We start from the raw sequence: 13276 nt of genomic DNA, 5'->3' as shown, positions 1-13276 counted from the left end.
TGTAACCCTGCCTCAACCATTTGGTTAGGCCGGCTTTTAATTTTCGGGGAGGTTAACAAGACTACCAGATTTAACAAGCATTGTCCTTTGGGCTAGCCCCACATGCACTCTGGTTTAAGATGTGTTGTTGTTGGCATGTTTTAATAAACAACACATTGTTAAAAGGATTTGAAGTCTGTAACTCTTGTAGTTAAACTGATCATTAAAATAGTTGTTAGTTATATTTTCTGAACGTGGTGATACCGTGCAGCATTTTGGTGAGGGATCTCAGCTTTCCAGTGGAAAGCAGATGCTATTTATGTATTTGCATTTATTTCTCTGTCTGACTTCCTCATTTACCAAGTGTGGCTCATTGGGAATGTTAGTTCCTCTCTATTTTGCTGTCAATGTTTTAACATAGCGTTTTTTGAAAAAAATTATATATAATATATATCTGAATCGGCAGTCCATGCAACTCGTCACATTTAAATATAATTTCTAACACTCTGCCCTGTTGACAATTTCACTGATCAAAATGTTGCTGGCTGTGCTTTCAAAATGCCATCTAGTTATTCTGATTGTATTTGTCAGCTGCATTCTCGAGGGCTGTTGCACTGAAGGAGTAACCGTAGGTTTCAAAGATAATGTATTAAATGAAAAGGGTTTTTTTCCCTCTCCCGTGTTCACTTTGTTCCAATAAAGCAAACTTCCCGGTTCCAGAAATGAAAGGATACGGAATAAATAGTTTTAATAATCATTCTCCTTACGCAGTAGTGCGTATGCTGATTTTCATTAGCAACACATCCAAGAAACGAATTCAGCCCATCTCCTGTGGAAGACTTGCATGAACAGAAATGAAAATGGAAAAAGGGTCGGGGCTTGCTTGTATTACTGCATAGAAAGCCAGAAAAAAAACCTTGAATATTAAATAGGTTTGCATACCTCATCTTCAAAAGACTGATTCATCAAAGAGAAGCACAAAAGGATGATGGGCCTTTGTTGTGAAATACTCACAGGTCTGAGGTTTTGAAGAGAATATTGAGATGAGATGCAATTGCGTTGAAAAACACAGTGACATAAGCAAGTTGCTCTGGGAGCACTGAGCTAAAGAACACTGGTTCCACGTTAATAAAGCCTCAGTGAGATGAAGACTGCTGGAACCCTCCACTCAATAAAGCACCACAATCACCACCTTGCTTCCCTGTCCCGGACAGTAGGTATGTTGGACTGGGTTATGCAGTGATTAACAGTTGAAGCTGTGCGAATCAACTGCTTTCCGAAAAGAAAAGTGGTATAAATATCTGTGTAGTAATGGGATTAAAATTTATAACGACCAGAATGCATCAAGAGAATCAACTATAGTGTCGGTCTTGCAGATGGAGGACAATTAGCTAAGTTCGAGCGATAGAGATCTGCTCTCCATATCTCGATCTCTTTCTTTCTTGAAGATATTTCTTAAAACCTACGTCTTTGACCAAGATTTAGGCCATCTGCCCTAATATTTCCTTATGTGTTTGATTAAGTGCCTCGGCATGTTTTCTTATGTTAAAAATGCTCTGTAAATATTAGTTATTGTTATTGGGTCTTAGTTTCCTTCATTTAGCCATTTATATGTTTCTATCTTTCTCCAATAAACTGCAGAAGATCATTTCTATCTCCACCTTTCCTAAAGCTAGAGCGATTCAGTCCACATGACTGAATATTTTTCTAAGGATGTTCTCATGTGGCAAATTGCCCTTTTAAACTTGCTTAGCTTGCACTCTACTTTCCTGTATGGATTATTGAGGGGGCACTAACATAGTGGTGGCATTACTCGATTAGTAATCCAAAGACCTGGACTATTACTCCAGAGACACTAATTGATATCCATCAAGTAAACTAGGGAATTTAAATTTAATTTATTCATATATCTGCACTAAATACTTAGTCTTAATAATGATGATTAATCCAGTGGATTGTCATGAAAAACACATTTGGAAATCTATCGTCCTTATCTGATCTGGCCTAAATATGATTGCAGATCTACAGCAATGTGATTGACTTTTAAAACAAGCCATTCAGTTGTGTCTAAACTCCGACAGAAAGTTTAAATAAAAGTAAAACCAAACAGACAAAGCAGCTTCAACCCAAGCATCGAAAATTACAACAGTGCACAGTCTGCTCAGTCAAACCCACAAGGTCATCCTCACTGATGTCTGGGGACTTGCAGCAACATTGGGAGAGCTGTCCCACAGACAAGTCAAACAGTAGCTGGACATACTCGTACTCTGTGTCCCAAACATTTCCATCACCATTCTTGAGTATGTCCTGCAGAACAGACATGGCAGAGCTGTTGATAGTGGTATATAATGAGGAAGGAGTTGCCCTGCAAATCCTCAACTTTGACCATGGAGCCCTTGAACTACATGACATCAGATCAAAAATGGGCAAGGAAGCCTTCTGCTGATTCTCCTCTATGTTGAACACTACTTGGAAAAAAATACTGAGGGTAGCATGCACACAGAATGTACTCTGGGTGAAGTGCTTCAATAGTCACCACCACCTGTAGTTTGGTAGCACCACTGCTGACCAAGTTGACCAAGTCCTGAAGGATAGATTTGCCAGATTGATTTGCCTACAGAAGGAGGTGAGGGAACCAACAAGGGGGAAAACTACTTGAACTCACCCTGACCAATTTACCGATCACGGTGTTGATACTGTCACACTGAAGGCACCAGCCATCGGGTTATGTGGCGCTAACATTGTGCTCAATGGAACAGATTCAGAACAGATCTAATAGCTCAAAATTGGGAAGCAGCGGAATTGTATTCAAACACAATCTATAGCCACAAAGCTCAGTATATCTCTCACTCTACTATTAGCATCAGAACAAGAAAGTTCAATGAAGAGTGCAGGAGGGCATGCCTGGAACAACACTAGACATATCTAAAAATGAGGTGCTAACCTGGTGAAGCTACATCGCAGGACTACCTGCATGCTAAATAGCGGCAGCTATCAGATTTGATCAAAGCTTTGCACTCCTACCACATCCAGTCATGACAATGGACACTTTAATCAGAGGAGGAGGCGCCACAAATATCCCCATTCTCAATGACAGGGGAACCTAGCTTATCGGTGCAAAAGACCAGGCTGAAACATTTTCAACCATCTTCAGCCAGTAAAGTGCTGCATGAATGATTCACTTTAGCTGTTGCCTGAGGTCCTAGTATCTCAGATGCCAGTTTACAGCCAATTCAAGTCATCTTGTGTAATGTCACAGAATGGCTAAAGGCATTGCAAAGGCTGTGGGTCCTGACAACTTTCCAGAAATAACACTGCAGACTTATGCTCCAGAACTAGCTCCCAGTTCCAGTACAATTGCAACACTGGTATCTATCCGACAAAGTAAAAAATATTGCCCGGGTATATCCTGTCCAGAAAAGGAAGATAAATCCAAGCAAGCCACTGATGTCCCAAATGATGGAGGGTGTCTTTGACAGTGTTATTAAGTGGCACTTACACATGTTCACTCGCACTCATTTTGGGTTCTGCAAGGGGCATGTGAGGAGTCACCAATGGTGCTGAACATTGATTGCACGTTCCCATTTTTGACCTTATGATGAAGGGAAGGCAATTGAAATGATTCCAGAGGTGAGTCCCTAACTTTGAAATCAAGTTAGCATTTGACAGACTGTGGCATCAAGAAGCCCTGGCAAAATTGAGGCCAGTAGGAATAAGGAAATCTCTCCACTGATTGGAATCATACCTATCACAAAAGAAGATGGTTGTGGTTTTGGAGGCTAATCTTCTGAGCCCCAGGACATGGCTGCAAAAGTAATTCTGAAAAGTGTCCTAAGTCCAATCATTTCAATTGCCTTCCTTTCATCATAAGGTCAAAAATGGGAATGTGCAATCAATGTTCAGCACCATTGGTGACTCCTCAGATGCTGAAGCACTCCGTATTCATATGCAGCAAGATCTGGGCAGTATTCAGGCTTGGGCTAACAAGTGGCAAGCACCTGTTGCAGCACACAAGTGCCAGGTAATGACCATGTCCAACAAGAGAGAATGCAACCACCTCTCTTTGACGTTCAATGGTATTACCAATGACATACTAACTGTCACTATTGACCAGACACTTAACTGGACCAACCATATAAATACTGTGACAAAAACAGATCAAAGGCTTGGAATTCTTCGGTGATTAGTTTACCTCCTCACTGTCCACTATCTGGATGGAATCATCTTCATTTGCCTGGATGAGTGCAAATCCAGCAAAACACACAAAGGTCAACACCATCCAAGGCAAAATAGCCTGTTGATTGGCACACCATTCACCAATGTAAACATGCACTCCTTCCACCACCGGCACACCATGTCAGCAGTATGTGCCATTTAAAAGATGCACCGCAGCAACACACCAACTTGACAGCACCTTCAAAACAGCACTGGCAAGTTCCCCTCCCGTCCTACACCATCCTGACTTGGAACTATATCATCAGTCTGCCACTGTCGCTGGGTTAAAATCTTTGAGCTTTCTCTCTAACAGTTTTACCTACACCATGTGTACTGCAGCGATTCAAGAAAATGGCTCAGCACCACCTTCTCGAGGGCAATTAGGGATGGACAATAAATGTTGGCTTTTCCAGCAATGCTTATATCCCACAAATACATTTTTATAAATTCAAGCAATATAGGGCACCCATAAGAAATGATCTGATTGGTAACATTGGGCCAAAACTTTCTGTCTTTAAGACAGAGATAGATATGTTCTTGATCAACAAGGGGATTAAGGTTACGGGGAGAAGGCAGGAGAATGGGGATGAGAATCATATCAGCCATGATTGAATGGCAGAGCAGACTCAATGGGCTGAATGGCCTAATTTTTCTGCTATATCTTATGGTCTTATGGCTGCCTCATCATGCTGGGGAATCCTTCTCGGAAGTTCCCAAGTAAGGGTTTACTAGGCAATTGTGTAGAAATGCTAATCTCCCCTGGACAATTGTGCTGTGCCGGAACCATCCGACAAAGCAATTTAAATTGCTAACTTTAGATGGTTCTGCCAGTTTTAGGCGGGATTCTGATTCAGAGGCATTCAGTCATAACCCCACAGATAATAGCTTCGCACCATGAAAGGGTTGACGTACGAGGAGAGATTAAACAGTTTGGACTTGTACTCGCTGGAGTTTAGAAGAATGAGAGGGAATCTGATCGAGGTATATGAAATACTAAAAGGGATTGATAAAGTGAACGTAGACCGAATGTTTCCTCTTATGGACAAGTGAGAACAAGTGGTCACAGGTATAGATTGAGAGGTGGTAGATTTAAAACTGAAATGAGGAACTACTTCTTGCAGAGGGTGGTGAATTTGTGGAACTTGCTGTCCCATAGCGCAGTGGAGTCTGAATCATTACATGGTTTCAAGATGGATATAGATATATTTATAATTTTTAAAATGGGTTAAAAGGATATGGGGAACAGGTAGAGAAGTGGTTTTGAGACCAGGGAGAGATTAGCCATGATCTAATTGAATGGCGGAGCAGGCTGAAAGGGCTGAATTGCCTACTTTGCTCCTAATTCCTATATTCATATGTTATCTCAGAAACTTGCTTTCTCCCTTTCAGTGGGGCTTTTAAACTCACCTGCTTTACAGCAGCCTTCACTCCGCTCCTTTTGCACTTGGCTGCTGCTGGTGGGGTTCGTTTTGCTTGTTCAGTCTGACTCGGTCAAAGGTTGGGCGAGACGGGCTATACAATTCAAGTACAGGTAAGTGGCTATCCACTGCTGATTGCCACTTATGCATCTCAATCTAAAATATGTGGCATACATTGAGAGCTTCATGCTGTGACAGTAGGGGTACACGTGTGTGAGTCATCGAGCTGAAAGGAAAGTGTTCAGGCCCAGGGGTAAATGATTAATCATTAATAAAGGATCATAAAGTAGGTTCTGACAGTTACTCTAGCAGCACATAAAATATCAGTTATAACAAGCTGATTAAATGTATGTAGTCCCCAGTACTGAATGAAATACAACTCTAATTACTAATATCAAAAGTCAATTCCATCATTATAACCACTTGATTAGATTACTCGACTGGTTATTTTGCAATAGGGAAAGTTCCTAAAAAAATATATATATATTCATTTAGCATTTGGCACTTAAGCAAGTGTATTATCAAATGTAATACAATTATATTTCAAAGTGACTGCTATTTAAATGAATAATCCAGGAGAGAGACTCAGCAATATTGTTGAGTATCAGCACAATGGCTTTTAAGTCATGAAGAAAGCTTTTTAAAATTAGTATCCTTTATCCATAAGTTTGAAAACTGAACACATTCAAAAACCAGTCTTTTTTGAACCTCATTAACCTCTGACCTAAGCCAACAGGAACCTCACTTGACCTTAGCACAGGAAGTCTAGTTTTGTTTGCACTGTTTACCTTTAATCTCCGGAACCATCCTCTAAACTATCTCCAATGCCACCACATCCTTCCTCAAATAAGGAGGGCAAAACTGGACACACTACTCCAGATGTGGTCTCACCAACACCTGATACAACTCTTCTTTACTTTTATACTCCAGTCCTTTTGCAATAAATGCTAACATTCCATTTATCTTTTTTATTACATGCTGTACTTGCATACCAACTTTCTGAGATTCATGAACAAAGACACCAGGTCCCTCTGCCCAGATGCATTTTGAATTTCTTTCCATTTAAATAATAATTTGCCTTTCTATTTTTTTGGCCAAAATAGGGAGTGAATGAGATGTGGGGGCTTGGACAAGACGGGTGGGGGGTGAGGAATGACACAAATTGGTGAGTGATGGGTGGTGCTGTTTTGGTCGGGGGTGAGGTGCTTCAGTGGGAGAGGTGTGGGGGAGTGTAAGGTGCAGTGCTGTTTAAAATAGTTACTCTGAAGTTAGAAATGCTTTTTTCCTTCCAACCCTTTCAAAATATCTGTGTGTAAAACTGGCAGAACCATCTAAAGTTAGCAATAATTTTTATCTGCACTGTTTACCTTGCAAACCCACCTACAAGCAGAATTGCAGATTGCACCATGGGTGGGAACTTACCCTGTATTTATTATTCAGTGTTACATCTTTATTTTGCAGCAGTTTTATTTACTTTAGATTATAGCTAGCCTAGCTTTCAGCCTTTGAAATGCAAGTAGGCCTAAGCCTATATGCAGTATCCCAAGTTAGCTAATCAGCATCCTAATTAGCTTTGCAAGATTCGATAACTGTAACTTCGATAGCGAAGTACATGTAGCTGATGCCTAAACGTTGATGCATTAGTTATTTGGACAATGGTATCAATGGGGGCAGCACGGTGGCACAGTGGTTAGCACTGCTACCCCTCAGCTCAAATTGGGACCCAGGATCAATTCTGAGCTTGAGTCACTGTCTATGCGGAGTTTCCATGTTCTCCCCGTGTCTGCATGAGTTTCCTCCAAATGCTCCGGTTTCCTCCCACAGTCTGAAAGATGTGCTGGTTAGATGCATTGGCCATGCTAAATTCTCCCTCAGTGTACCCGAACAGGTGCTGCAGTGTGGTGACTAGGGGATTTTCACAACAACTTCATTGCAGTGTTAATGCAAGCCTACTTGTGACACTAATAAATAAATTTTAAACTTAATTGCTTCGTGGAACTTCCAATTTTATTCAGATATTTACACAATATGAGAGACGCCAATTTTTTTTAAAGTTTTAAAATCTACCTTTAACCTTCCAATTTTTCACCATTTAATTGTAAATTGGAAAAAGTATTGTGAATATTTTGTTTCACGCGTGCTGTAAAACTGGAATTGCAGCCTCCTGCCAAGTAGCCATTGTGCAAGTCTGATAAAGAAATGCATGCAACAGATTGAGAACAGACAGATACTTCGCTTCCTCAACACACAACACAGAAATGTATACAGCCTGCACACATACAGACCAGCATCCACCCTGCACACACACATACAGACCAGCATCCACCTAGCACACACACATACAGACCAGCATCCACCCTGCACACACATACAGACCAGCATCCACCCAGCACACACACATACAGACCAGCATCCACCCAGCACACACACATACAGACCAGCATCCACCCAGCACACACACATACAGACCAGCATCCACCCAGCACACACACATACAGACCAGCATCCACCCAGCACACACACATACAGACCAGCATCCACCCAGCACACACACATACAGACCAGCATCCACCCAGCACACACACATACAGACCAGCATCCACCCAGCACACACACATACAGACCAGCATCCACCCTGCACACACATACAGACCAGCATCCACCCTGCAGCAGTAAAGAGGTCATTTGGTCTATCACGCCTGTGCCAGTCGAACAACAGTTATCCAATTTAATTCCACTTTCCAGCAGACGGACATACTTTTTATAAAGCAAAGGTTCCTCAGTCTTATGTAATACCTTACAGCCATGCAGCCTGATGTCAATCCCACAGGATCGCTGCAGCAAAGATATTCTGAAATAACTTGATATTGAATAGCTCAGAGGTTTGCTATGGGTGCAACCTAATGTCCAGTGCAGAGAATAAGGACCTCGCTTTACTGGTTTGGGAAAACTATCCCATCTATTTATAACACTCAACAACCAGATGAGAGTGTAAAAAGGAAAAATAATAACCCTGCCTGTAACTACATTACACTGTCCTTTTTCGCACGGACACTTGGGAAACGAGGATGGCACTTTTACGAATCTTTCCTGGTTATATTTTCTTGGCTGATGGCATGGTCAGCAATTGCTGGGTGATGGAGGTGACTCCATAGAGAGTTTAGAGTTATTAGGGTGGTGGAGTGAGAGGAGGTTACAGGGAGGGAGGAATGCAATGAAGGGTTAAAAATCTGAAAATTTTAAATTGGAGGTGTTTGGGGCAAAGGTGCCAATTTAAGTTAGCAAAGACGGTAGGTAACTCAATTTGGTTTGGAGGGTGAGGCCGAGTCAGGAAATATCCTTGCAGTAGTCAAGTGAAAGGTTTTATCGGTAACCCTTTGCATACTCTTTCCATTAAGCTTTCATGAGACTTCATTTGATACTTTTTGGCTAATTTTGAATTGAAGTAACTCGGTAGATTGAAAGAAGGTCACACACTGCAATTAGTTAATGTATGTTCAAGAGGCAAGCTTACCGAGTGCATAGTTACTGTATTTCTTCAGCACTGAACTTGTGTAGTGTTATTCAGTGCTGTAATTTAATATGCGATAGGTAAATGAGTCACGCCTGCACCACACTCTTCCTTTATGAAGACAAAGCATTCAATTATTGCAAAGATTCATGTGCATATCCTAAATGGGAACAAAAGGCAGATGAAAGTGGGAGTACAAAGTAAACAAGCATGCCATTTACTTTAAGAAAATGACGTTGACCTACTCTACTGGTTCAGCTGATTACAACAGTGAGTAGCAGAGATATACAGACCAGGAAGGTCCAGGTTCAATCCCTAACCTGCCTGAATTAGCTAAACTGAGGTCCAGTGTGGAGGAGAAGGAAATCCATTCACGTTCCTGGTTTCAATCCCTGTTCAGTGAATCATTGGCTTCGACTGCATTGTAAGGAATCTAACAACACCAGGTTAAAGTCCAACAGGTTTATTTGGTAGCAAACGCCACTAGCTTTCGGAGCGCTGCTCCTTCGTCAGGTGAACATCTCCACATTTAGACTGCATTGAACATGCTGCAGCTGTTAGTTGCCTGCCACAAAAGTACTCGAGGGTACTTAACGTGGATCAAGAAGCAAGAGAGTAGCAAATTGAGGATACAAACTAAATTGCCTCTGTTATCTGACTCTCAGTATGCATCTTGATTTCAGAGTTTGATTGTTGTCTTTACTTTTCAGATCAGTGCACAGTGACAAGGACATATCTGTTTCTTCACAAATTCTGGTTCTTCAATGTTGTGTACTACTTTGGCAACTGGGTGTTCATTGCAGTAAGTATATTGTTTTGGTTGCTATTTTAGTTTAACTGCTGGCCAGCATTTATCCTTGAAATTATCACTAAAACTATCACTAAAACTTAACAGAAAACCTTGGATCATTACAAAACATTAGCCTACCACTTGAATCATACGTACCTGACTTGGCAACTTTAAGCTACAGATGACACCATGATTGGTGGCATAGTGGACAGTGAAGAAGATTATCTAGGATTGCAGTGGGATTGTGATCAGTTGGGCCAGTGGACTAATGAATGGCAGATGGAGTTTAGTTTAGATAAATGTGAGGTGACACATTTTGGTAGATCGAATCAGGGCAGTTAATGGTAGGGGGGAGATATAGAACAAAGAAATCTAGGAGTACAGATTCATAGCTTCTTGAAGGTGGAGTCACAGGTGGACAGGGCAGTGAAGAAGGCATTTGGCATGTTTGGTTTCATTGGTCAAAATATTGAATACAGGAGTTGGGTCGTCTTGTTGAAGTTGTACAAGACATTAGTGAGGCCACACTTGGAATACTGTGTACAGTTCTGGTCACTCTATTATAGAAAGGATATTATTAAACTGGAAAGAGTGCAGAAAAGATTTACTAGGATGCTACCGGGACTTGATGGTTTGAGTTATAAGGAGAGGCTAGATAGACTGGGACTTTTTTCCCTGAAGTGTAGGAGGCTTAGTGGCGATCTTATAGAGGTCTATAAAATAATGAGGGGCATAGATAAGGTAGATATTCAACACCTTTTCCCAAAGGCAGGAGAATCTAAACTTAGAGGGCATTGGTTTAAGTTGAGAGATACAAAAGGGTCCAGAGGGGCAATTTTTTCACTCAGGGTGGTGAGTGTCTGAAATGAGCTGCCAGAGGCAGTAGTAGACAATTTTGTCTTTTAAAAAGCATTTAGACAGTTACATGGATAAGATGGCTATAGAGGGATATGGGCCAAATGTGGGCAATTGGGACTAGTGGTAAAAACTGGGCGGCATGGACAAGTTGGGTCAAAGGTCCTGTTTCCATGCTGTAAACCTCTGACTCTATATGGACCTCATTCTTTTATTCTTTGGAGGGAGAAACACAGAGCTTGGATTTTCCACAGAAAGCTGTGTAACTCCAGTGGAACAAGATGGGGAAGGCAGCAGAACCCAAGTCACTGGCACTCCAATTGTCCCTGTCTCTCCCAAGATTTCCTTTCAGAGTTGACATGGGATTCAACTCCATCTGTCATATGGCTGGCGTAAAGAAACCTGAGACAATTGGTGGCATTTGTATCTGGTGCCCAGTGAGATTGGCAGATGTGTCCTTCCTGTCCTGAGAACAGCATGGAACAAACTCTTCATTAATTTCAAGTCCAAGAACAGTGTTGGGGGGATAAGGTGCCTATAAGTGCTGAATTTCATGAGCAAATGATTTACAGGCCTGTCTTCCAAAATAACACATGCAGAATGTGCAAGGCTTTTATTTTAATCAGTTAACTTTCTTTTACGTACAATGGATATAAAACATCCCACAATTTGGCATTAAGCTGGTTGTCTCACTTATTGGGGAAAAAAGGATGCATCTTGCAAAGAATGTAAATGTCACATTACTGTAGTCAACAGTGTGCTTTGGAAGTTTTGAGCCTACACTGATGAAAAGAAGAATTTGGCCCTGTCTTACCTGGTCTGGGAGTGTTTGATACCCCATTATTCAACATTACTTATTTTCTGTGACCCAGTTTCTACAGTGTTCTCTCTCTATTTCAGTCAATATTGTAACTGTGAGCAGTTTTTGTTTTTTTTTAAAAGTCACCTTTTGAAATGTTTCAATTCATGCTTTGCATTAATGGGACTATTTTGTATTCACAGGTCTTCCTAATTGGGCTAATCGTCTCCTGTTGCAAAGGGAAACGATCAGTCATTGAGGGGGAGGTAGATGACGATGATTCAGATTTAAGTGATGACGATCTCATGGAGAGACGTCGCATTTAAATCTACGCCGAGTCCCTCAAGCTTTAACTTCTATGGTTTGTGTGGGGGGGAGAGGGAAATCTCTATTTATGCTGAAGTGTTTAAACTGACCTAGAAAAGGAGCTGCATTTGTTCCCCTTTTGAGTGCAAACTTTGAAGAAGGGGTACGGGAGATGGGTGAAGTTGTAAAAGAGGAAAAACTGAATCCATACAATATATTGTATTAAATTCAGGCATACTGCTGCCAACATTTTTTTTTTCAAATGCGTTAGAAAGGGCTGCTAATTTTCTAAATGGTTTTAAATGGAGCAGACTAATTTGCAGATCACTGCATGTAATCTCTGAAATTACATTCAATAAATGTTTTTTGCCTCTTAACATCAAATTGCAGTCTTGGAAAATTTGCTCATTTTAATTTTGTGGTTGCATACAGAACTAAGCAATGTATTTTATGCTTTAGTTAAAATTGCTTTCATGGCTATTTTTTTTACTAAGTAATCACTGATTGTTGAGTTTAATTGCAGAGTTTAAAAAAGCAATCTATGTCATCTGTAAATTACATTTATAATAAAAACAACTACAGAAATTCCTGGATGAGATTTTCATTTTTTTCTTCATGGAAGGGGGATACGGTAGCACAGTGGTAATATTACTTGACTAATAATCCACTTACCCAGGCAAACAATACAAAGATAAACGCAAATTACTGCAGATGCTGCAATCTGAAACAAAAACAGAAAATGCTGGAAAATCTCAGCAGGTCTGGCAGCATTTGTGGAGAGAGAAGTTGGCCAACGTTTCGAGTCTGGTTGACCCTTAGTGAGAACTGAGAGCAAAGATGTGAGTTCAAGCCCATCCAAGACAGCTGGGGGAACTTAAATTAAATAAAGCTGAAGTTAAAAGCTAGTACCAGTAATGGTGACCATAAAACTACCAGATTGTGAAAACTTATCTCGATCACTAATCTCCTGTAAGAATAGAAATGTGCCATTTTTTTTCCCCATTCTGGCCCAGACGTGGCTGCAGCAATGTGGTCAACTATCATCTGCCCTCGGGTATGGCCTAGCAAAGCCGCACTCAGTTTTATTCAGGAAGGCAGCTGACCACTCTGTGTCCTTCTCCCTTTGCAATTTCACAGGACTGGCAGCCTCGCAAGTCTGCTGTCAGCATTGATCATTCATCATGTGAGTGCCAGTGGGCCATTTGACTGTGGAGGACATTGTAGCTGTGCGCCATCTACACCGTTGTCACTTTTTTGTTAGCGTGACTTCCATACTCTTAATGTTATAGAATATGCTTCAGAAATGTTATAGGATGTAACCGTGGGCTTTGGGCTCTCTTGTTGTTTCCTTTTCCACTTCAAAGCCATCAGCAATGCCTTCGGTGGCACAGTGGTTAGCAGCA

At 41.1% G+C, this 13276-nt stretch overlaps 1 protein-coding gene across 2 annotated transcripts in view; it reads left to right on the top strand.

The window, feature by feature from the left end:
• lmbrd1 (LMBR1 domain containing 1) overlaps nt 1-12461 on the top strand; it is a 237771-nt gene extending 225310 nt beyond the window's left edge. The window contains exons 15-17 of one of the 2 annotated variants that reach the window (XM_078213298.1): nt 5584-5725; nt 9834-9925; nt 11771-12455. In XM_078213298.1, the coding sequence (XP_078069424.1) occupies nt 5584-5725; nt 9834-9925; nt 11771-11826 (290 nt within the window). In that variant the 3' untranslated portion in view covers nt 11827-12455. Of the gene's footprint in view, nt 1-5583; nt 5726-9833; nt 9926-11770 lie in introns of both variants that reach the window. The other variant, XM_078213300.1, reaches the window with a different exon arrangement.
• The last annotated feature ends 815 nt before the right edge of the window (nt 12462-13276 follow it).

The sequence above is a fragment of the Mustelus asterias genome, chromosome 5 (assembly GCF_964213995.1).
Source record: "Mustelus asterias chromosome 5, sMusAst1.hap1.1, whole genome shotgun sequence".
Lineage (NCBI taxonomy): Eukaryota > Metazoa > Chordata > Chondrichthyes > Carcharhiniformes > Triakidae > Mustelus > Mustelus asterias.
The sequence above is the reverse complement of the archived record's forward strand: the minus strand, read 5'-3'. Positions and strand labels throughout refer to the sequence as shown.